This window comes from Salvelinus fontinalis, chromosome 15 (assembly GCF_029448725.1).
Source record: "Salvelinus fontinalis isolate EN_2023a chromosome 15, ASM2944872v1, whole genome shotgun sequence".
In the NCBI taxonomy this organism is placed as follows: Eukaryota; Metazoa; Chordata; class Actinopteri; order Salmoniformes; family Salmonidae; genus Salvelinus; species Salvelinus fontinalis.
Window position 1 is genome coordinate 43,366,114 of NC_074679.1, and position 25,437 is coordinate 43,391,550.

Sequence of the window (25,437 nt, forward strand, 5' to 3'; positions counted from 1 at the left end):
AATAGAGGGGTGTTCTTTTTGGAGACACTGACCATAAGGTCACCAGTTTTCTCCTCTAGTTTCAGATGCTAGCACCTTCAGATTTGATTATTTTTTTCTCTCCGTCCCGGCTGAAGTTAGCTACTCTTGTTATACTCCTTATTGCATAATTCCCAATTTCCTCCTCATGTTTTTAAAGTCATCTGTAATTCTTCTCTCATGTTGAACGTGAGGAAGCTGGAGAAGGGAAGGAGTTAACTCCCCCCTCAACACTGGGTTAGTACTGCCCCTGCAGCCCCTGGCATGCAGGCTGGAGAAATGTAGTGCTTTCATTCTCTGCCTTGTTTACACCAGGATCTGGCAGCCATCTTAGGCTGCTGCCACAAGCAAGGGAAGGGGCGCTGAGCTGCGTGCTCCTCGTGTTTCTCCCCAGCCCTCCAAGAGCACAGAGTTCAGACGGCAGACTGCCATGAATATCAACTACTACTGGGGCCCACTGTTCTCTACAACATTTATCCCACAGATGAGAATGTTCTGTACATTCATCCCTCACGGATACAATGCTATATCTGCCTTTTTCCTGCACACTCCCTTTCCCTCTAAGCTTCTGTTTGATATTTTGCGTTGTTTGCATTCTTTTTCTCCACACAGGTTTCTTGGAATATAAAGGCTCTCCTTTTTGTCTTTTGTTAATCCATATTTAGAAAGGCCTGACTGATCGCACATGCTCCGGGGGAGTCAGTCGACTGTGTATATCAGATAGCACATGCTCTGAGGGAGTCAGTCGACTGTGTATCAGATAGAACATGCTCTGGGGGAGTCAGTCGACTGTGTGTCAGGGCATCCTTTGTCTCGGGCCTTGACTGGTCTAACATTGTGATAACAACCACATCATGAAAATAGTTAACATGAAGAGCACAGCATTCCCTTGGTTAAGATAACTTTACTCTGTCATTGGGAATGAAAGACACTCAACTCAAATCAAATGTTATATGTCACATGCACCAAATACAACAGGCGTAGACTTTACCATGAAATGCCTCTTGCGAGCGCTTTTCCAACAATGCAGAGTTAATAAATAAGACAAATAAGCACAATAAAAAAGGAAATACTTACACAATAAAATAACATTAGCAAGGCTATATACAAGGAGTACCGGTACCGTGTCAATGTAATTGAGGTAATACTGCATGTACATGTAGGTAGGGGTGAAATTGACTAGGCAATCGGGATAGTGTGTGTTGGAGTGTCAGTGTAGTATGTGTGAGTGTGTGGCTAGAGTCCAGTGAGTGTACATAGAGCCTGTGAAAGAGAGAAAGTGCAACAGAAATGGGGGGTCAATGCAAATAGTCTGGGTGGCCATTTGATGAACTGTTCAGCAGTCTCATGGCTTGGAGGTAGAAGCTGTTCAAGTGCCTTTTGGTCCATATTTGGTACTCCAGTACCGCTTGCTGTGCAGAGGGATCAGTCAATGACTTGGGTGGCTGGAGTCTTTGACAATTTTTAGGGACTTCTTCTGACACCGCCTGGTATAGGGTTCTAGGATGGCAGGGAGCTCAGCCCCAGTGATGTACTGGGCCGTATACGCACTACCATATGTAGCGCCTCACAGTCGAATGCCAAGCAGTTGCCATACCAAGCGGTGATGAAACTATTCAAGATGCTCTCAATGGTGCAGCTGTTGAACTTTTTGACGATCTGGGGACCCATGCCAAATCTTTTCAGCCTCCTGAGGGGGAAAAGGAATTGTTGTGCCCTCTTCACGACTGTGTTTGTGTGTTTGGACCATGATAGGTCCTTAGTGATGTGGACACTGAGGAACTTGAAGCTCTCAAACCGCTCCACTACAACCCCGTCGATGTGAATGGGGGTGTGCTCGGCCCTCCGTATCATCTCCTTTGTCTGAGTCATGTGTTTCAAGTCATTTAACATATAACTGCAACAAGCGATAGGATAACTAGGGTGTAGCCGTGGCCTAGTTTTTACATCAAGTAGGTCTGTAGGCCGACATGTCACCACACTATTCAATTGTTTTCCATTGGCAATAACCGCTGATGAGAGGAAGCTAACAGCCTTGTGTCCTCTCAGCCATGGCAGAATTTCCATATCTAAGGCCAGGCCTCAACGGCTCTCTGTTGACATTTGGAATCCTCTCTCTGAGGAGTTTACTCTGACACTCTCCTGATCTTTCCCTCTAACCGTTTGCTGTGAATTATCAATGGAGGACGACTCCTTGTGGGGGAAAAAAAAGCTTTCTGAGGGGAACAACAACCCCCAACGCAATCCACACTGACTGACCGCCTTTCATTCAGCTCTGTCCAGTTCACTGGTTTTGTCTTGTAAATTACAACAGTGTGAGACTTCTTTCTCTAGCCCAAACAAACAGCATGTCATAGAAAGCGTCGGTGTAGTGTTTCCAAAACATCACACAGAGAAAATGAATTGGCGATTACATGACATTATTCCTACTTTATACTTCCAACCCACAACAGCCAGCAAGCCTACATCACCTTCATTTCCAGTGTGATAAGTACTTTTACAGACCGTGGGGGATGAGGATCTGTGGACATGTTGCCAGATTCTATTGACACTTTCCAGCTATCCGAGCCGATAGGCTATGAAACCCCACAGTGTGTGTGTGTGTGTGTTTGGTGTGCTGTAGTACAGCTGCAGTCACCTCCCTCCGAGTCCCTTCATCATCCCGTCACCTGGGTCAAGTGTGGATTGTTCCCTCTCTCTCCAAACATCTGTTGTGTGAATGAGGCTGCGATGGCTGATGGTAATTGAGGTGCTATAGCTAGCTGCCTGTCTTGTCTATCTACTGTCAAACAGCAGACGTGGCAGACTTCCTCTCGCACTTCCTCATACAGCTGACAAAAGTCTTTGAAAATGATAGTTTCAATGATCCTTGTTGGGTTTCTGGCATGAACAAATAAATACCGCTACTTTCCATTGAATTTAGTTTAAAAATACGCTGTGAATACTTTTCAGAGAAAGTAGCCTTTTCACATTCAGACCTTATTTCTTGATGTAATACACTACATAGAAATGTGTCTTGCAGAATGGGGTAGTTTGGGGCTGGCTGCTATGGGGGTAACAGCATTGGGCTCTAAGCACAGTTTGGGGCTGACTGGTACATTATGTATTCAGAGGGAGTGTCAATGCATTCAAGCAGCAGTCGAGTCTTTGATGGCCTGGGCTGTCCCCTCAGTGGCAAAAACACATGTTCTTTTATATGGGAGACAAAGAGCCATACCTTCCCTGTCCAGCTAATAAAGACAGTAGCCTGCTCTGTTTTGCAGCAGTCAGCGGCATCGTGTTGCTGCCTGAGCCCCACTCCTTTCCCCTTTCGCTCCGCTAGCTACATACTATTGAAATTTGATGGTTGGTGGTTTCGCACAAATGAGCTGCAACGTTCCCTAGAGGTCAACATACAGCATGCCGCTATATGCTGATCTGATTCTGTACCTTTTTGGTACTGGAAAACAGATCTGCTAATAAATTAGATATGTACATTGTAAATAGTAATTTCATGCATGGTGATGTGCTGTATGACATGACGTAGGAGAATAACTGTATTATGTACTCATAATGATATTTTGTGAGTGATGGAAGTGCCAGTTGACATCTATCACAAGGAATACTTGGCAGTAAGGTGAATAACTAGTTACCTAACTGCCAAGTAATAGCATCTGTGTATGGCATGTAGTTATTTTGATTGCAAGGGGGGGATTACTTTTCAAGCAGCATGCCATTATTGAATTCCATTTCCTGATTGAAAGCATTAAGGTATTATTTCAAATCTTTTATACACACGCACTATTATAAATCAAGACGAAGGGTAGCTCTAGCCCCCTCCCTTCCTCCTGCAGTAACCCCCTAGCTACCTGCGGTAAAGGGAATAGAACATCGTCTCTGTCATGAACTGTTGTGCACTAACCGAGCCACCGCACCGCTTCCACCAGATGCCTGTTACCATGGCGACAGAGCGGGTGATGCTGATTGGATGGCGTGGAGTTTTTTTTTTTTTTTTTTTTTTTACGTCAATTCTCTCCAAAGGATTGTGTTTTTCTACTGGCGCTTTTCTCCCTCCAGAATGAATTTGAATGACAAGGTGAATGATAGTCTGCTGCATCCTGTGAGCTCTGCTATCTTTCGGATGAATTTAAAAACCTGATTACTACAGCACCTGATTATAATGGGGGGGGGGGCGTTTTGTGATGGATTCTGAATATGAAAAATGACTCGTTTTTGTGTGCTGCCCCAGCCTGTAACTGAAAGACATGATAACGGAGCCAGGTAGTGGGTATGTTCCATTATGCGATGGGAGGCCTATATTTGTCATATGAATGGATAGGTCTCAATGCATAGCACATCTGACCTGACCAGTTCTCTACTCCAGTTGAGAAAGGATGAATGTGTTTCAGCGCTACCCAGGTGTTAAAGACATTACAGAAACTCAGCCAGAACGACGCTAAATGAACATGGCGCTTTCCTGGTTTACAACAAGGAAACGAGTGCTTGTGTCCTAAATAGCACCCTATTCCCTATATATTGCCTATGGGGCATGGTCAGAAGTAGTGCACTATAAAGGGAGCAGTGCGTCATTTGGGAAGCAGACAAGATTTGTCTTGGTTAGTTAATTCCTGAGGTAAAATAGTAATTGCTCATCTGAGGTTATGTTTCAGATTCATGAGGCTCATTCATCTCTAAAATGCTACCAGCCAGTGTACTACGTGTTAATACATTCCCTCACACCGGCCAACACAGAACTGCCTATGTACACTGCCAGGAGGACTCCTACAGGCCATTCCACGGTAGTGCGTCCACTGTCCAGCCACATGACGCATCCAGCCAGTGTGCTGCAGCCTCCCTGCCTGTCTGTCGTCTGTACTGCCTCCCCCTCCAGTGTGATTAATGGAGCTCTGTTCATCCCCCCGCCCCCCCCCCCCCTCTCCTCTCACCCCTCTCTGGACCACTGCTCACCCCCCATAGCCTGCGCTCTGTTTACCTGAAGACAGTGGATACACTTAGTCTCTGGTATTTCTAGGCAACAGACATTTCCAAGTTTCAAGCCTCTGGTATAAGAGAGCTTTTGTGGTATCCCTGCTGTATTCTCTCCAAACTGCTTTGTCCATCATACCCCGTGTCTCTTTAGAAACCACTGCAGAATACTGATGGTCAGTTCCAAAAGTAAATAGTTGCTATCTTACAGCACTACTGCCTACTGTCTGACCGTGTGTGTGTGTGCCCAGTTCTGTCTGTTCTACCAGTCATGTTAACAGAGCTGTGTTTCAGGCTAATTCTGGCCCAATGTTGCAGGGGAGACCGGAGCAGTCCGCCAAACATGGCCTGAACAGGGCCGGTCTGTTGGGTTTGTTTAGTTAACAGCCTCTTGGGTTACCCAAGCGGAGAGAGGACTCAGGCACGACTTTCTATTAGGTGTGTTATGATGATGGGTGAGGTTGTGGAGTATCATATAATACCTTAGTTTGTAGCCATGGTGTCTGGGTCACAAGAGAAAGAAAGAACAGAAGGATAGATGGATGTCTGGTTGCCGCTGGTTCTACTGCTGCGGCTCGTTCCGGTCTGCTATGCCTTCAGCCTCAGTCAATCAATGGGAAGACTGCTCTGGTGTCCTCTGCACTGCTTCTCTCCATCTCTGCTCTGTTCTCTGCGCGGGGGGGGGGGGGGAGCAGCCAGCCAATGTCATTTTGATGTGACGAGCAGAGATGACACGGGCAGAAATAGCCCCCCGCTTACTCATTTAGCCGCTTGGTCCCAGTCTGCCCCAAACCCACTTGGCAGTTAATGTCTCCTCAGCCAATCACAGTCAGCTCTGTTGCTAGGTAATGGCTCCCTGGCCTCGCCTTTGAGGTATGCTAATACGCTGCTGCCTCTGCCACTGGTGCATCCTCTCGGTGATGGGGAGGACTAGGAGAAGCCTCTTACAAGTGAGCGTTTGTCTTTCTGAGAGGGGAGGAGAGGAAATTGAAATGCAGGAGAGAGGAGGACATGTTGAGGTGGAGAAAAACAAGGAGGGGACTGACGGGAGGGATAGACGGACAGAAAATGGAATCGGGAGGAGGTGGCAAAAACAGACCTTTTCGTCCCCTACGGTTCACGTCCACTGAATGAATCACCACAGCACTTGATGATATAGGACCAACACTTTTGGATAGATGGGTGGGTGTATTTCACCAGCCTGGCAGTGGAGGCCAGGGCACAGGGCTATAAAGACAGAGAGACTCACTGTGGTGTGAAGACATTCATTGAGGAGTGTGTTTTTTTCCATTCTGCAGTAGATATGATGTATTTAAGAGCGTCTCTGGCTCTGCAGTACTCAGGCCTGTGTTCAGTTTCACTCCCTGTAATGTGTAGTATAACTCTGCCTGCCTGCCATACCCGGCAAGTCACAGTCCCATTCCCAGACAGCCTGTTAAATACAGCAGGTCCTTTGAGAAGCAGGCAGGCCTCTCACTCACTATATTAGGCCGTCCCTCCCTGCCTGCTTGCCCCATTAAACCGATCTGCAGCTATTAAATCAGCTTGTACTGTTCTGTTCATAGCCAAAACACATGGCTACGGCGTCCCTTACTATGGGCAGATCTGGAAGCTGTTAGGATTTTACTCGTTAGAAATTCTGCAATGCTGTATGTTAAGGGTTAATGTATTGAACTATTTTAGGCAGTTGGAATTGCAAATACACAATTGTCCTTTTGTCTAGCTAACTCTCTGCGCCATATTATTGCAGTTAGTTAGATTAGACACAATGGCCTTGCACACCCTCCTTGGTTGTGGTAATACGCACATGGCTTTATGTGTAGTGCTAAAACATACTAATCACTGTTACCGAGGACTATTCATTTACAATATTCATACATTGAATTGGGGACAGAGGACTTGGAGAGGGAGGGATGGTTGTTGATAGTCTGTTAGTAGTCCAAGGACTCAGCAGCACTATGTGGACGGATGGAATGGGTTCAAATTCCGAGATGCTGCATGCGATAAGAAGCCCCATTATGATGCGTTCCATGAGTGTGTTTATATTTAGGAGGAAGAAGGAGCCTGTTATGCCCGCTGCATAATTCCAGCCTCTTTATCCAGCAGCACAGCATAATGCTTAGTTGGGACTTTCTGCCTTGGGAGAGACGAACTAAATCCACATTTTCTATGATTAAGTAGCAGCCTGCCTGCCAGCCACCAGAATAAATACGCCCCCGAAAAACACTCCAAGACAAACATAAATATGTATGGCCAGCATCCATCTGTCCGCATGCTCCCATTTGTTATATAAAAAGGACCTATACAGTCATAAAAAATGCTTGAGCTATATATTAACACAGATAAATATGAATGAGGAATGCGTCTATTGGGGGGACTGACGGACGGATGCGCTTTAATAACAAGCGTGTGTGTGTGGGTTGTGTGTGCTGTGAGCTGCCGAGCGCTGGGCTAGGATGAGGGGAGGGCTGTGTGGCCAGAACACAGTAGTGAGTAGAATACTAATTCATCCATATACCTTTTTGTTCTGAGTATTTCTCTCCCTGGCTCCTCGGACCCACCCAGCTTCTCTCTCTCTCTCTCTCATTCAGGCTTGTTTCTACATTGAACGAAAATATTACCACAACATGTAAAGTGTTGTTCCCATGTTTCATGAGCTGAAATCAAAGATCCCAGAAATGTTCCACAAGCACAACAAGCTTATTTCTCTCAAATTGTGTGCACACGTCTGTTTACATTCCTGTTAGTGCGCATTTCTCCTTTGCCAAGATAATCCATCCATCTGACAGGTGTTAAACAGCATGATCATTACACAGGTGCACCTTGTGCTGGGGACAATAAAAGGCCACACTAAATTTTACAGTTTGATCACACAGCACAATGCTGCAGTTTTGAGGGAGCATGCAAATTGGCATGCTGACTGCAGGAATGTCTACCAGAGTGGTAGCCAGAGAATTTAATGTTAATTTCTCTACCATAAACCGCCTCCAACGTCGTTTTGGAGAATTTGGCAGTAAGTCCAACCGGCCTCACAACCGCAGACCACGTGTAACCACGCCAGCCCAGGGCCTCCACATCCGACTTCTTCCCCTGCGGGATGGTCTGGACCAGCCACCCGGACAGCTGATCAAACTGAGGAGTATTTCCATCTGTAAAAAAGCCTTTTTATGGGGAAAAACTCATTCCGATTGGCTGGCTCTGGCTCCCCACCCATGGCTGCACCCCTGCCCCCCCACCCATGGCTGCACACCTGCCCAGTCGAGTGAAATCCATAGATTAGGGCCTAATGAATTTATTTAAATTGACTGATTTCCTTATGTGAACTGTAACTCAGTAAAATCGTTGAAATTGTTGCATGTTGTGTTTTATATTTTTGTTCATTGTGTATATAAAACCACCAGGCAAGATGCATGTTTTGTGCTTTGAAATGTGTTTGTGTCATCTCACTAGATTAATGAATGACTATTGTTCAGCGCTGTTTTTGTCATGAATTACTTAGAAAAATAGCAGAATTATGATGGCTGCACCGATTGAACAGGGTTTCTGTGGGTTGTTAGTGTGTGTGTGTGTGTACGTGCGCACGTGTCTCCTCGGTATGAAACAGCAGACGAGAGATCCCACATGCTGCGTTGTTCCCCTTGGATACAGTTGCTATGTTGAGCATCCTTAATTCATACAGTGACCTTGACCACCTTGATAACAACATTGATTTTACTTCCTCCCTTTTCATCGTTATCATGAAAATTCAGTCAATTCTGCCTTGTTCAGGACCCTGAAGGTCCAACACATCACTGACATATTCAGGGAAATTGCTTTTAAATTACATTGAGAAGGGGCTTCTCAGCAACCCCTACTTTTATCAGTGCATGGAAAGAAATGACTATAACCATTCATGATATCCAATTTCACTTTGCCCAGAGCTCTGGGGATGAATGAAATGTGGTTTAACGTGTGTGTGGTCAAAGTATGGTATTTTCAGTTCAGACTCCACTGAAAATAATTGGCTAAACCAAATCCAGGCTTTTGATGTCATATAAAGCGGAAACATTGAATGGTTGTGACTAAAAAGCCGGGTCGGCATCAGGCTACAATAGGATGAGCAAGGCTTCACCACCTGTGTGTGAGTGAATGGGCTTGTGGAAAGCAGAATCGTTTTCACCAACATCTTATGCAAGAAAGTGCTCGTGACTCCGTGGTCGAGCAACTGCTCGCTCCTTGAGTGCATGCAGCAGGAGAGGGAGAAAGATGACTCCAGTATCAAATGGAGTAAACTCAAGACAAAGGAGATGATTGTGGACTACAGGAAAAAGAGGCCGAGCACGCCCCCATTCTCATCGACGGGGCTGTATTGGAGCAGGTTGAGAGCTTCAAGTTCCTTGGCATACACATCAACAACAAACTAACATGGTCCAGTCGTGAAGAGGGCACGACAAAACCTATTCCCCCCTCAGGAGACTGAAAGGATTTGGCATGGGTCCTCAGATCCTCAAAAGGTTTTCCAGCTGCACCATTGAGAGCATTCTGACTGGTTGCATCACTGCCTGGTATGGCAACTGCTCGGCCTCCGACCGCAAGGCCTACAGAGGGTAGTGCGTACGGCCCAGTACATCACTGGGGCCAAGCTTCCTGCAATCCAGGACTTCTATACCAGGCGGTGTCAAAGGAAGGCCCTAAAAATTGTTAAAGACTCCAGCCACCCTAGTCATAGACTACATAGTTATCTCAAATACCTCGACACCGGTGCCCACGCACATTGACTCTGTACCGGTACCCCCTGTATATAGCCCCGCTATTGTTATTTACCAATGCTCTTTAATTATTTGTTTTTCTTATCTCTTACTTTTTAAACTTATTTTTTAGGTATTTTCTTAAAACTGCATCGTTGGTTAAGGGCTTGTAAGTAAGCATTTCACTGTGAGGTTACACCTGTTGTATTTGGCACATGTGACAAATCTGATTTGATTTATATAAACGGATATTACACTCCCGGAGTTGTGTATCGCTTTTAACAAACCAAACAAATTACGTTATAGAAGGTCAAGTAAAAACCCAAACCGGTATATTGTAGAAAACGGTATACCGGAAGGCTCTAGGTCCCTAGCCAGTAATCGGGGAATCAGTTGCCCAGAGCTCTGGGGTTGAATAAAATGTGTTTGATGAATGTTTGTGTGATCAAAGTATGTTATTCATAGTCCAGGCTCCAGATATCACAGCACAATTTGGGTAAACTAAACCCAGGGCTTTTTTTAATGTAAAAATGAAACAGATGTTGGATGGTTTTGACTACAAAGGCATTGGCCACTGCAAACATTTAAGGTTCAACAGGCTGAGTTACACCAATGACGCCACCCTAGAGGGAACAACATTGAGCCGGAGGAGTGGCTGGTGTTCCTAGAATAGCTGCCGGGGCATCAGGTGATCAACGTAAACTATGGAGATGAGGTCACATCTGGTAGATTTGATTTATTTGGACATAGAGGGGCTGTAATTCAAACATGTGCTGCTTGATGATAACGTTTCAATGAGATTGGGGGGCGTTTGGGGAGTGCTGGTGCTGTGGCAGCCAAGGTAGAGGAATGGGGATATGACTGCCCTGGATGGTGGATGGTGCAACTTGCCAACAGGGAAAGACACATGTGAAAACACCAGAGCAGAGAGGGTGGAGGGTGAGACCACTACCATCAGGCTCCCTGATACGCCTCTGATATTGATAAGATAATACCAGCTATTCTGGTGGTGGTCGGCGTAATGACCGCATGTTGAAGGCAGGATGAGGATGGATTTAGGAAGAGGCCAAAAGAATCCCAATGTTCAAGGGGGCGGGGTGCGGTGGAGGATCACACGTAGAACTCACAAAGACAGATGTTTTAAGAGCTAACCTACCGGATGTATTATATTATGTTATGAATCATTTCAGCTTTTTCTCTATGTGGTTCATTCATCATTTATTAAAGTCACTGGTTTGTCAAAGACATCCCCCTCACACCCACTCTACGTGTCATAGTTCCATCTATAAATACTCTATCTGGCTTACGAATGGGATATGAATTGTCTCGACACCTCTCCTTTGCACTCACAAAGAGAGAGACGTTTGAAACTGTCCCCATGGCGACGAGTCCTCGTTCTACCTTTTTTTCAGAGGAAGGGAAAGCAGTGGGAAGTCTCTCCTTCACATCTGGCACGGTCCTCTCTCCATCAACAACCCATTATTTTTCAGCCCTTTTAGTTGAAGGTATCTTCTCCTCTTTTGTCCACCAGATACCACTTTAAGTGTGTGTGTGTGTTTGCCTGCCTGCCTCTGCAGGAGAGAAGGGCTAGCTAGAGAAACGGGCTGTGCTCAGTACAATACAGAACGGTCTTACCTCGTTACCAGAGAGAAAGACAATGTATGACCACGAGGTGAAATTTAAGAAGCTGCTGACAATAATCAAGTAGATCCGTTAGTACTGAGACGTGGCGAAGGACTGACCAAGACCTCCAGCTTCAACCCAACATGATGTGTTGTATAACAAGACAGAAATGTAATATAGATCTTGTTCTCATATCGACTTTCAAAAAAAAAACTTAGCAACATATAGATTTCCTGTCAACGTGGCATCATTTCTTCACCTCCATAATGATTTTATGATCAGGTTTTACACACAGGCACACATGCATGGCTGCACGCACACCTGTCAACAGCTTGTAGGAAAAAGTGGTGTCTGAAATAACACCCTATTCAAAAGTAGTGCACTAACCGTTTCAGGGTGCCGTTTCAGACGTTGCCTGAGTGACTTGAACAATCTGTTCTCGTTGAACGCATTTCCCATGGAAGGGGAGAGGGAGAGAGTAGACATTTGCATATGGTGACCTCTAACAGGACGTTTTGTCTCAGAGTCCCTGTATCTCCACCCTAATCAATTTGAGCAAGATCAAAAAGGCTGGCATCAACAAGGCACTCTCGCTCTTCAAATGGATTAGCTCATTTTGAGGCGTCTTAAGGCTGATTGAAAACATCTTACTGAGTGGGATACATCAGCGCTACCAGACACACAGCATGACATTCTGCCTTAATGTTTATTTATTGGAAGAGAACAGAACGCCCCCGAAAGGGAAATGAAGGAACCAATGCTACTTTTTCTTTCTGTCTGGGTCTCCCTCAGAGGGCAGGACTGAGGGCCTGAACAGACACATCGTTGTGGGATTGCCGTGGTGATTTTAGCATGTAAAAATGTTTTTATGCATGCCAGCAAAGCCACTACACAACAACACTAAACAATACGTTATTGGCACTTTAACGGTGCCCACTAACTGTTAGGGCCTACATAAAGGTGTCCCAACAGCAGAGCTTTCTATTCAGCACCATGGAGTGAATTCTTACCTCTGCTACACCTGGTTATCAGCGGAGCCTTGTCTGGCTGCGAAACAGTTCATTCAGCCTCATTTACTGCCTGATATGGCTTGCTTAAACAAATGTGGTTTCTACTGACAATTCAGATGTACAAACTATGGCATAAGGGGACGACGAGCGGATAAGGGGCAATCCGTAATTTCGATGAAGACATTAATGAGCGAGGTAGGACGGACGTAGTCAATATAACTTTGTTCAGAACTTTTGAAATGTACAGCGACAGAATTCAGAACGTGGGCCGTTCTTACAGTATTCTCCCTGTACACCAGGTCAGAGCCATAGGATAAATAAAGGTGGCATATAAGCAGACAATGAATGCTCTTACATTATTCAATGATTACATTTCTCTAAAACAGGCTATGGGCTACATGTGCACCACCAAGTCAGAACAGTAGGCTAAGTTTTGAGGGGGAAAGGGACCACATAATTAGGGTGAGGCACATGGGCTACTAACAGCTTACTACACAACATACACTTAGTATTACTTTCTTAGCTACAGTATACATATTTTCCTGGCATATTACATCATTTTATGAAGCAGCATACAAGACATATTTGGACTCTTGTTGTGCTGTACTCACTTGAAAACGGAAGGTTGCGCGGCGGTCCTTGTGGGCAAATTCTGTCTTTTATCATCAAAGTCTGGCATTTTCTGGATTGATGGTGCTTTCAAGACAACTGGGAACTCGGAAAGAAACAAGGTCGATCATGACATCAATGATCTTCATGTCGGAGCTCTAGAAAGAGGCCCGAGTTCCCGACTTGGAATTCCTAGTTGGATGACGGTTCAAAACGTATTTTCCCAGTAGGAGCTCGTTTTTCCCCCCCGAGTTCCCAGTTGTCTTGAACTCACTGAAGTCTGAGATTTCCCAGTTCCGAGCTTCCAGTTGTTTTGAACGCAGCAGATGTCATGCTGGATTGACAGCATGGCCAATGTATTCAAACTTTTCTGGCCCATGGCATGTGAATGTTTATCCTTTTAAGCTTGTAAAAGAGACCCTTAAACCCAGACTTGGACCATACACCCACTCCACTAAATAGCAGGCTAGTGATTGCTTTGCAACACTTGCAGTTAGCCACTGATTCCTTCCAAACCACTGATTTATTGAATTTGCGATTCCCAGCTTGTTGTGTAATGTTCATGTCCAAAGTGCAAATGAGAACTGATATGTTTTATCTATAATTTCTCTTCATATGACAAGGACATGACGTTGACTTCTTGTCTAGCTTGCTAGCTAAGATTTTGAAAGTATGATGTTGACATGATCAGTCCAATCAAAGCTATGGTAGATATAACGTGTTTTGACTTGGTCAAAACTGGTCAATGACCTTGAGCCTTCTTGGATGGGCACTTCTAATGTAACTCTATGGCAGCACCCAAGGGGCTTGAATTTTCGAACTCTCCCTGTATATTTTGTGGTGACGTAGTGTCCCCATGAGTGACAGAACAATGAGCCAATCACAGCACAACTAGAGAACATTACCAACCCCTACGCTCCGTATTTTTCCACTGGCTGCCCCACCACCACAGAAAGCACTGAGCTAGGCTGAAACACCTGCATTTTGGAGCTGCCTTACTTAAGAAAGCAAAAAAATACCATGTTTGTATTTGGCTTTATTAGCTCAATGATTATTATAATTTTTTTGTTGTTTGCAAACTGATATGTGACCAGTATTAATGGCAAAATAACATGCAAAACATGTCTTTTTTTTAGCTGAACAGGTGGGGCTCTCCCCCACCTCCCCTGAATGACGGGTTGCCACTGTGAAGATTGCCATTTACACCATGTTCCATGTTAGTCCATGGATCTGATCCCTTTGAAGTTTACCTTGTATCATTTATGCATACATTTTCCTCAGTTGCTTACATAAATGTCAATGTGTATCATATTCCCGCCCAGCACAAAAAAAAATGAATACATTATTACTTGTTTTTGTAAACCCCACACAGCTGATCTGACTTGCATGGTTCTACCGCCGTAGAGGACTTAGTATACTGAGTAGAGATGCTGCCGTCCTAGCAATACTTCTCTGTTTTATCCTGGACGCTAGGATTACAATCTCCTGGAATGGAGTGGAATGTCAAGTACACAATACTTGTCACTGCTACGCATCCAGAGTAAATCCTGTCCCTTGTCAGTTTGAGTCAGAACATTCCTAATCTGTAAGATTCTTTGAGATGTGTCAACAAATATCTTCCCCTCCCTACAGAATGAAGTTGCGAGTGCAGGGCCAGTGGCCTGGGTATTGTATAAGGCAGTACTGTGAAGATTCCAGGGTTGCTAGACGTGTGCTGCAGAGACGCGTGCTGCAGAGATGCGTGGTGCAGAGCCCTTTTCTGCTCCAAAAGTTGACAGGATGATTGGTACCCACACGGCAGCCCCCCGTTCTGTTAAATTCAGTTGCCTCCTGAATTATTGGCACCCTGAGTAAATATGAACAAAAAAATCTGTGAAAAAATGCCATTGTTTATCAGCTTGATCTTACGCTCAAAAGATGATATGAGTCTAAACTTGAATTTAGTTTAAATTGTTCAAAGAACATTTAGTACTTTGTGAACCCCTCCCTTTGCCAAGATAACAACTCTGAGTCGTCTCCTGTGTTTGATGAGGTGGGAAAACACATAGGAAGGGATTTTGCACCATTCCTTCATACAGAAACTGTCCTGATCCGTCAGAGTCCTTTGTCCTCACTTGTGGACTCTCCTCTTCAGTTCACCCCGCAGGTTTTCAATGGGGTTTAGGTCACGGGCCTGGGATGGCCTGAAAAAGCTTGAATCTATGGTCAGTGAACCATTTTCGTGTGGATCTAGAGGGATGCTTTGGATCATTGTCCTGCTGGAATATCCAACGACGACCCAGTTTTAGCATCTTGGCAGAGGCATACAGGTTTTGGCCTAAAATCTCCTAGTACTTGATGTCCATGATGACATGTATCTTAACAATGTTACCAGTGCCTTTGGAAGTTAAACAGCCCCACAACATTACAGATCCATCACCGTACTTCACAGTGGGGATTAGATTATTTTCTGCATGACCATGGCTCTTCTCATGCCAAACCTACCTCTGGTGTTTGTTTCCAAAAAGCTCTATTTTAGTCTCATTCGAACATAGAACCTGATTCCAATCAAAGTTCCATGGACATTTAGCCAACTCCAGCTGCTTACGTTTGTGTTTTGGTGACAGCAGAGGCTTTCTTCTGGCAACCCTTCCAAATAACTTGTTGGCTTGGAGTTGTCATCTAATTGTAGTTTTGGAGACTCGGTGACCCCAAGATGTAACCAACTTCTGCAATTCTCTAACTGTGATCCCTGGAGATTTTTAATGCGACTTGAACCATCCTTCTTACTGTGCGTGGCGGCAAAATACACCTGCCTCCTCTTCCAGGCAGGTTCATCACAGCTCTAGTTGTTTTATATTTCTTAATTATTGGCCTAATAGTGGATATGGGTATTTTCAGGAGTATAGCTATCTTTTTATAGCCACTGCCTGATTTATGAAGGTCGTCAACCTTTTGTCTCATTTCATTTGTGTGTTCTCTGGCCTATCCCATGTTGATGGATGACTAAGGGAGTTTAGCCTGGGTATCACCTCATATTTATACCCCAGAGAAACAAGAAGCCATGGATGACCACTTAAGAATTCCCAAAGACTCAATTCGATTTTGTTAATAAGAATTTCAATAATTGTAACACGCATTTTTTAGGATAAAACACATTTTTATTGATGACTTTCTGTTTTATTGTAGATAAAAAATAAAAATAAAATACAAATTAAAGGTTAGATTCATATGATATTTTGATTGTAAAATCAAGCTGATAAACAACAATGGCATTTTTTAACAGCCTTTTTTGTTCATAATTCCCAAGTTGCCAATAGTTCAGGAGGGAACTGTAAATAAGTACACACGCACCCTGCCCAGAGGATGGGCGCTGCCTCTGCCTCTCAATGGTGACCTTTGCATTGTGAGCATGGCTCAGGGGGAGCCATACATGTCAGCTAGCCTCTCTCGCATCTTCTCTCGTTTCCTCCTTCCCTCTGTGGGATACATTACATTAAAATGTGTAGGCCTCGGTGTTCTCTCTCTCTCCATTGTTTTTGTTTTGTACATTATTTTCTTTTTACAAAAGTAGTGCACAGGGCCTTTACTTGTCCTGTATTAACGTACAGCTATATCCGTCTGCAGCGCGGGCAAAAAAATCAAATCTAACTACTTCCCGCGGCTATGCAGAAGCATCAAGAAAATCTCCATCGCCTGCTGTGAAACCTTAGAAATTAAAAAAAAAAAAAATTTTGCGACATGACAAGACAAAAGAATCTAGAGGATCGTTGTGATTTCAATGGCGGTACTTTTGTGTGACAGTTTTGGCAATTCACAGTAGGTGGTTCTGTTCCTGCCTGTAGAACCCGGCAGGGAAAATTATAACAGTCTGTCTACTGTGGATGAAGTTGCTTTTGTATCATTTCAAATATGTTACTATGATGAAGTTAAATGGAAACTGTCTGTGTGTGATTCAATTTCTCAAAAAACGTGGACAGACCCAGCAGTATTGGAGCCATTGAGTTCACAGTCAGTAACACACAATGAATTGGCAACCCTACACTATAAAAACAGTTCATTTGAAGCTCACGCACAGAGTCGGAGAGGCCTTGGTTGTACCTCCATGAACCCCCTCGCTCAGATCTTCGGAGTCCACTCATTATCGGCTCCACCCCTGCCAGTGTAAACACAGCTCTCAGCTCCAATATTAGACGGATTTGATTGTATGCCAATTATCACTCATATGAAACTGAAATGTAAATAATTAGGCTCACTGTACAGGAAAAGGACGGACAGTTCATGTGTTTTTTTCCATACACTAATAACAGCCTGTTACTTTTGGATATTGTAGCGGACTAGAGTCTCAACCAAGTATGGCATATAACAAGACAGCCGGCCTCATTGGCCTCTGAATGACCCTATGGGCTTTCCCCTCCAAAGCAGGACTCACTCTACTTAGCCACTTAATGCAATTTAAGTCTTTAGTGATCTAGCAACAGCATTACGTAGTCTGCTTGGAAGCTATCCTATGTGTGAGTCATGTTATTGGTGCTGTGCCACCACTCTGGCCCTCTTCCCTGAAGGGCAAACACTTCTCCAGGCCAGATGGAAGGAAGGAGGAAGGCTGGCTCTCCTCTCCTACTTTGCTAATGGATGAGCTGACCAAGCTCAGCGGGCACATTCTGATTTTGTAATACCATCATTGCAAAGTTGTAATGATGTCATAGCATTGGCATTGCAGACAGTTTTGCCTGCAAAGATGGAATTTGTGTCATCTGACAAGAAAATGAACAATAGAAGCATTCTTCATCTAACGCCCACACTTTATTTCCTTACAGGGAAGGCCAACGCCAGCAAGAGGGGGTTAAAGAGCTGGTCATTGCAGCATTAGCGAAGCACAGCGACACAAATCACCAAGGTAGAGGAGGAGGAGGTCACCAGCCAGGCCTCCCATCATCCTTTGGGGTTCCTGAGCAACCCAGCTCAGCCGTGAAACGAGCCAATGATACACTTCAGGAACTGGGACGACTCAAAACCGAGATGCAGACCCTGCTGCAGGTGAGATGGACTGACTGAGAGGAACTATAAACTCTCAAGAAATATCAACTGTCAATCTTATCAAGAATACTGTATATAGAGATTTTCCCTGCACTTTTTTAAGCCTTCTTGAATAACCTCTACTGGTAGCAATATAATGAGAACAAAAGAGGTCTGAGGACAGAGCCTTGAGGAACTCCAAACTATTGTCAAACAGTTTTCCTTTCCCCTAGAAGATAATCAAGGTCAAGAGAAAAACTGTCAACTGCTGTAGGCCCTCACAATGACTTTCCCATTACACCAGTTCTGTGTGGCCTTTTCCATTAACTTTCCTTTTGTATTCTAATGCACCAAGTCTATAAGCTGTTATCGCTGGTGCTGCTCAGTTCCCCCTAAATCTATTATTGGCATATTGGAGACATTCATACTGGAGAATGAGATTATCCCGTACCCATTTATTGCTCTGAACGATGGGAGGCACCCCGACACCACACACACACACACACACACACACACACACACACACACACACACACACACACACACACACACACACACACACACACACACACACACACACACACACACACACACACACACACACACACACACACACACACATACACACACACACACAGCCGTCAGGACGTTTCCTGTTTCCCTAAGTGGGCCAATATCATCCTCTCGTCTGTGTTCAGCTTTGGGATTTTGCTAATCTAATTGGTGCCTTAACCACTGATGAAATCAAGCCAAGACACGAGTGTGTCTGGTATTTCAATGACCAAGACAGCAGTGTTCTATTGTTTCTACCCTCTCTCCTCTCCCTCTCCTCTCCCCTTAATAAATTACAACACTTCTTCATCCTTACCCGACGAACGCGTTGCCACAGCCGCCCGACGCCTGTTCCCGTCTATTACACTCTGATCCCGTCGCCGCGCCAACCAGGAATTGAGTTTCCGAGCACGCCTCTGCCGCTGCTGAAAAATTCCATCAGCTTAGAATAATGTAGCACACGGCAAATTATGCATTAGCATATAATTGAGGATGCAGGATCTGAATGCTATTTGGCCTGCCTGTCTGTCTGCCTGCCTGCCTGTCTGTCTCGCTGTCTCTGTCAGTCTGTCCGCCTGTCGGTCTGTATGTCTGTCTGTGGGCTGCAAGAATAGGAAGGAAGCACGTTTCTCTCTCTCTCTGTGTCTCTCTCTCTCTCTCTGTGTCTCTCTGTGTCTCTCTCTCTCTCTCTCTGTCGCTCTCTAGTCTCTCTGCCCTCAGAATAGGCAGTGACACCCAGGTCCCTTCGCTGTGTGTCTGGATTAAATTGAATGCCTGTCATTGTCACACCAGGTTTTAATGCAGTAGTTCTTTTATAGTGGGGTTTAGTGGCAGGCACGATCATTTAATGGTCGCCCGTTCTGGTGGTGTAGGACATTTTGTGAATGCTTGGTCATGATGAAAATGTATGAGTACAGCATTTCTGTTTCCCACAAATGATCAAGTGTGGCCTCTTACAACGAGATCCGATCCTCTAGTATGACTTTGAGTCGGAGAAACATGTCCAACCAACGCTGCGTTGTGTCAGCCGGGTGGTACTCAGACAGCCTGTGTTGCGTTCCACTGTCCTTCTCATCCAGGCTCGCGAGGCTTTCCCTGCTGCAGAGAGCAGAGAGACTGTCAGAGAGACGGCATCAGCCAAGACCAGCAACACCCCAAGCAGCAGCAGCAGCAAGCAGCCCACTATCCCGTCTCCCACCACCATGCACCACCACCCTCCTCCCTGCGTCTCCATGGTAGGTTCCCATAGCAACCCCTGCCTGCCTCTGCAGTGCCAGCCTCACGAGGTAGGAAGGTTTTCCTCCTACATTCTGTGTTGTACGGTCTGTGTTGCCATCCATCCATCCATCCATACCAAGCCACCGCTAAGCAGCGGACAGACACAATGCCACACTTGTATCCCTGCATTTTCAGCTGTGTCCCCATTTTATGGACTTAAAGTGATAAATCAGTGGTGTTGTTATCTCTGTTTTACACATGGACCAAAGGAGAATGCACAATGGCTAGAGCAGAAAGAGATTTCCCCAAGCCTATTATTCAACCACTCTAGCTTTTTCTACAGAGAGAAAGAGTAATGATGACAGTTGTCGCATTGGTTGGTTGGTTCTGTGCTAGCCTATTGGTGTGTTTGGTGAATACTCTATTGGATGTGACTCATTGACATGCTTTCTGATTAAGTTTGGTCATCCTGGTGTTGTCACAATGCCTGTTCTGTACAGGTTCTGGGATTGACTTGGCAACTAGGGAATTTCTTCTCCCATGCTGTACCTCACCAGACTATTTCAGTTGCCACATTTCAGACAGAATTGCTGTCAGCAGCGCAGATGTGAAAAGCAAGGACGAACCTCCTCCCTTTACTGCAGTGCACTGTTGCTGTGAAAATGACTTTCCCACAGAAACGAACAAGACAAATAACTCGCTTATACACAAAAGGAGGGAAATGGTGTCTGCTAACCGTGTAAGTGGTTTTGATTTAGCGTTATTTGCGAAAGCGACGGGGAAGCACGAGGCTGAAACAAATGACCCTCAGCTAGCGAACGTTGGAAGGCTGTCGCCTGTTCCTCCCCACGCAGCCACGCAGGGCAGCCAGGCACACAGATTCATATAATACATATACACGAGACGAGAACGAGATGAGGGGAGGATGAAAGAAACAGCCAAGGTCTCCAGCTGTATCAGATCTGCCTGAAAGGAATGCCTTGTGATGGGTGGGGAGAAAAAGAGAGGGAACAGAACAGGCCCCTATCTCTCTCTGTCTCTTTCATCAGCACAGAGAAAGGTGATTTGGAGTAACTATTGCTATTGGTTGTGGATGCAGCAGATGCAAGAGCCTGGCTAGCATTCTCTCTCACCACTGTCTGTCGCCCGATAGTGACAGTTATTAAAGCCATAATCAAACTGGAGTGTAATGGATTCTTCTTGAAATATTCTTCCAAACTGTTCTCCTTGTGACACACCCAATATTTTACTAATAATTTTACAATATTTTACTTTATGCTTCTGAATGGTTTTGACTTAATAGCCCAGCCGACAAATGTTGAAATGTGTGGAGCCAGATATATTTAGGTTTCCGTATATCTAGAAGGTAATCGAGATATCCATTGAAATCTAGATATTTCTTTCTAAATATATGTCTCTGTGGTGAACTGTGCATGCGTCATCTAAAGGTCCCCCACCCTCCCCCCAACAGTCTCAGGAAGAGGTGGCCGTAGTGCTCCCTCCAGTCCTCCCCCTGCCTCCCGCCAGGCCCACCCCCACCCTGCTGCAGCAGAGCCGGCCGTACCCCTCCATGTTTGAGGATGCTGAGAGGGTTCTCCGGCAGGTCCAACGACACAAGAAGACCCTGGAGGAAAATTTGGAGGCCATGCTGAGGGCTAAAGATGGAGAGACCCTGCGCTCCCAGTTAGAGGCACTCTCCTGCAACAGGTAACACACAGGTGGACTGCTCTGGTCTCCCCTGCAGCTTGGGGCCAAAATTAGCCTGAATGCTACGCCAATGTTGTTTCCAAACATTGGAGTAAAACAAGTTAATATTCTGGGTTCTGATGGGGTACGACAGTTGAACTAAGCTGATGAGGCATTTCTAAGTTATATTCTTCAAGAATCAATGGGTATATATCCTATCGTTCATTTATCAGTCTAAAAATGGATGTGGCAACTACAGAGTCAAGCTTTAATGGACATAAACAGATAATTTCCTTAATAGAACCTTTCTTGAACTCTAAGCAGTTTAAATGTTTGAGGTAACTCCCCTCCGCCACCAGTATGTATCACCACCGATGTGAGGGTAGAAATGTTAAAGATGGATAACAAGCCAAACAGTCCTACAGCATGGTCATTCAAGCAAATCTATCCCTGGAGAAACTTTCTGAATCTAATAAATGTCCTCGCAGCATTTTGGGTTGTTGTTGTCAAGTGGGAAATGTGCGGAGGGCAAATTGGGAGAATTCAGGGCAGTGATTGCCTGCGCTGAGCTCCGTTGTTGAGAGCTGTGCATCTCCTGTTGAGAGCACACTGGAGGCTGCGGAGGTCTAAGCCAAATGGAACAATCACTATGACAGGCAGTTGTCAGTGGGGAGGAGAGGATGGTATGCGTCCCAAAATGACGCCCTATTTCCTATGTTCCCCGGTTAAAAGTAGTACACTACATAGGGATTAGGGTGCCATTTGGGACAAAGACGACTGCTGCCCTGCCAGCTCTCAGCCTCTCAGCTCGACCCAATAAATTATATGTGAGATGTGGACTGACTGTCTGACTGGAAACTGGGGACGCTTATATTTGTCCTGTTTCACTGCAAGTGGGTAACCTGTACAACTGCGAGGTGTGACATGGAATCAGCCATTATTGACAGCGATCCTGGAGCAATTAGGGTTATAAATGCCTTGCTCAAGGGGCAGATCCACAGATTTCTCACCTTGTCGGCTCGGGGATTCGAACTAGCAACCTTTCGGTTAATGCGCTAACCGCTAGGCTACCTGCCGTGGCAGAAACTCTGGAGGTCGACTGCACCTTGCATAGATAGACATGCAATGTTGTGGTGAACAGTGAGAATCTGTAACGTAGCAGATGTTTGGCATGTAGGGACATCTCAGGGCTTCCCTCTCCTATCCTTCTTCTCAGTGACTCTGCTTGAGAGACGGTGAGCACCCAGGAGGTTTTACCCAGGGAAATGGTACCTTATTCATGGTAAGGTAGTGGCACACAAATGAATGTAATTTCTTTCATTCTTGACTGATTTTTGTTTTCCTTCCTTGCCAACATTAGTATCCAGTAGGCCAACCTGCCATGTTGTTTCTGGAGAACTGAGAACTTTTGTGAAAGCATGGAGAGACCATTGATTAATCAACGTTGTAAATCTCAGGAGATGTCTCGTTTGGTTGTGTTTGTTTGTTTGTTTACTGCCTTTCAAATAAGCCCAAAAATTGTCAAATCACTTCCTCATATAAAAGAGAGAGGTTATTTGAAGTATACTGAACAAAAATATAAACACAACATGTAAAGTGTTGGTTTACAAGTTTGTTTACATCCCTGTTAGTGAGCATTTCTTCTTTGCCAAGATAATCCATCCCCCTGACAGGTGTGACATATGAAGAAGCTGATTAAGCAGCCGGGTCATTACAGAGGTGCACCTTGTGCTGGGCACAATAAAAGGCCACTCTAAAATGTGCCATTCTGTCACACAGCACAATGCCACAGATGTCTCAGGTTTTGAGGGAGCGTGCGATTGTCATGCTGACTGCAGGTATGTCCATCAGAGCTGTTGCCAGAGAATTTATTGTTAATTCCTCTACCATAAGCCGTCTCCAGCGTCGTTTTAGAGAATTTGGCAGTACGTAAACGGCCTCACAATCGCAGACCACGTGTAACCACGCCAGCCCAGGACCTCCACATCCAGCTTCTTCACCTGTGGGATCGTCTGAGGGGAGGGAGTGCTGAGGAGTATTTATTTCTGTAATAAAGCCCTTTTGTAGGAAAAAACTCATTCTGATTAGCTGGGCCTGGCTCCCCAGTGGGTGGGCTTATGTCCTATCAAGGCATAATCCAAAGGTTAGGGCCTAATGCATTTATTTAAATTGACTGATTTCCTTATATGAACTGTAACTCAGTAAAATCTTTGAAATTGTTGCATGTTGTGTTTATATTTTTGTTCAGTGTAAATATCCGCTACACATCCGAAGCGTTGCATTCATCTTATGGAGTGGTGGCGGAGCGATGCCTTTTCATGCCTAGAGATTCATTGTGACATTAATAAAGTTCACGTGGGTGAGATTGCCTAATGGCTTGCGATGCAGCACCCAAGGCTGAGCTCTTGTCTCCTCTCTCTCTCTCTCTTTCTCTCTCTCTCTCGCTCTCTAATGGAGTGCGGAATAAGTGGCTTAAACATTGAAATGGAGAAGGTTTGGCTGCCTTACGTCCACAGCACACAGACAGGGTCCTTCAGAAAGGAGTAGTCTTTAGCATAACGATACAGAGTCTCTCTCTGGGTGAAAAGTTAGCTCATTACAGCCATAATATAACAGGAGTTTTCAATGCTCTTCTAATCATAGAAATAGGTTTTAATTCTCTCCCGCACTGAAGAAGCTAGATTACACCAGAAAAATATCATTACTAGAGTGGACAAAGCTTCTCAGACCACAGCAATTTCACTGATTGAGTCGCATGGGTTCACTTAATATGGTGTTCTAATTCTAAGGATTATACATGGTGTGAATGATAAGTCTGTCCAGAGAACGGACAAAGAGAGGAACCATAGAATTTCAACATAAAGGAAAGTACAGTGAACAGGTTACTCAGATGATGTCATCACATAGCAACCACACAACACACATTACTACGGTATGAAGTGTTTTCAGTTTTTTTAATGTTGGCTCAGTGGGACACTACTCCCTCCACCTCGTATTATAATATAACTAAAACCAACCTGAGCCAAAATGTCAGCTCGTATGCTAATCATCTCCAAAATGGCAGCCGGCCGATAATCAGCTCTGAGCTAATGTCAGAGCATGACAACACAAACACACTGATTGATGTAGCCCCCCCCCCCCCATAATGGCGTTTTCCTCCTTTTCCTTCATTGGAAAGGTCACGGGACTAGGATGGTGCTGCCAGATGCTCAGGTAAGGGGGAGGGAACTGTAGCGGATGGCTTGACATCCCCCTCAAATGTGACTGGATGGTTGGTTGGTTGCTCGATGGATTCAGTCGTTTGTATTGCGTGACATTGCAAAATGAGGCAGGGGTGTGACTTAATGCGTGCCATCTATTTCCACACAACATATTAATGAAGCCATTTGCAAACAAAAATGTGCCTCTATCTCAATTGCTCAAACAAGCGTGACAGTTTGTGCTCTGTTTACTTGTGTTATATCTCACCAGGTGGGTTCAGTGAGAACACACTTGGACGGGCGTCCTGGCCCTGGTCCACACCTGTCTCTGCCTGTCTGCAGTATCTGTGTTCCTAGAGTCGGTGGACTCCTTCCATTTTCACCACTCCACAACGCTCCTGTTCTTTTTCAAAAACTGTTCAACATTTCTTTTGTTTGGCTTCCTCAGCGTTTTGCTGCTGGACACATGTTGTCTCTGGCTTAAATATGAGTCTTGATATCCCCTGTCTGTAAATTAGAAGCAGACAATTTTTCAAACAAAACATTTCTCGGCAGTGGTTCATTCAGGCAGCCTTGTCTGTTGTTTCTGTGTTGGATTACAGAATAGTTGAATCGTAGTGCTCTCTCTCCTAGACCTCATAGACGGTGATGCACTTTTCCTGTTTTTCATATTCCAGAGAATTTCCTGATGCTGTTCCAATGGGGATATTATGCCTGCAGACAACTATCATTAGGCCTAGTTCTGGTCATTTCCTACCATCTGTATGAGTCATTGCATATTGGCTGTGTGATTCCCAGGCCTCTGCTTTCAGCTCTCTTTTAAATGTTTTA

General features: G+C 44.9%; 1 protein-coding gene across 2 annotated transcripts in view; it reads left to right on the forward strand.

The window, feature by feature from the left end:
- kiaa0586 (KIAA0586 ortholog) overlaps positions 1-25,437 on the forward strand; it is a 110,481-nt gene that overhangs the window by 28,631 nt on the left and 56,413 nt on the right. For both annotated transcript variants that reach the window (XM_055863913.1, XM_055863914.1), the window contains exons 10-12: positions 17,752-17,971; positions 19,582-19,737; positions 21,192-21,427. In XM_055863913.1, the coding sequence (XP_055719888.1) occupies positions 17,752-17,971; positions 19,582-19,737; positions 21,192-21,427 (612 nt within the window). The remainder of the gene's footprint in view (positions 1-17,751; positions 17,972-19,581; positions 19,738-21,191; positions 21,428-25,437) is intronic.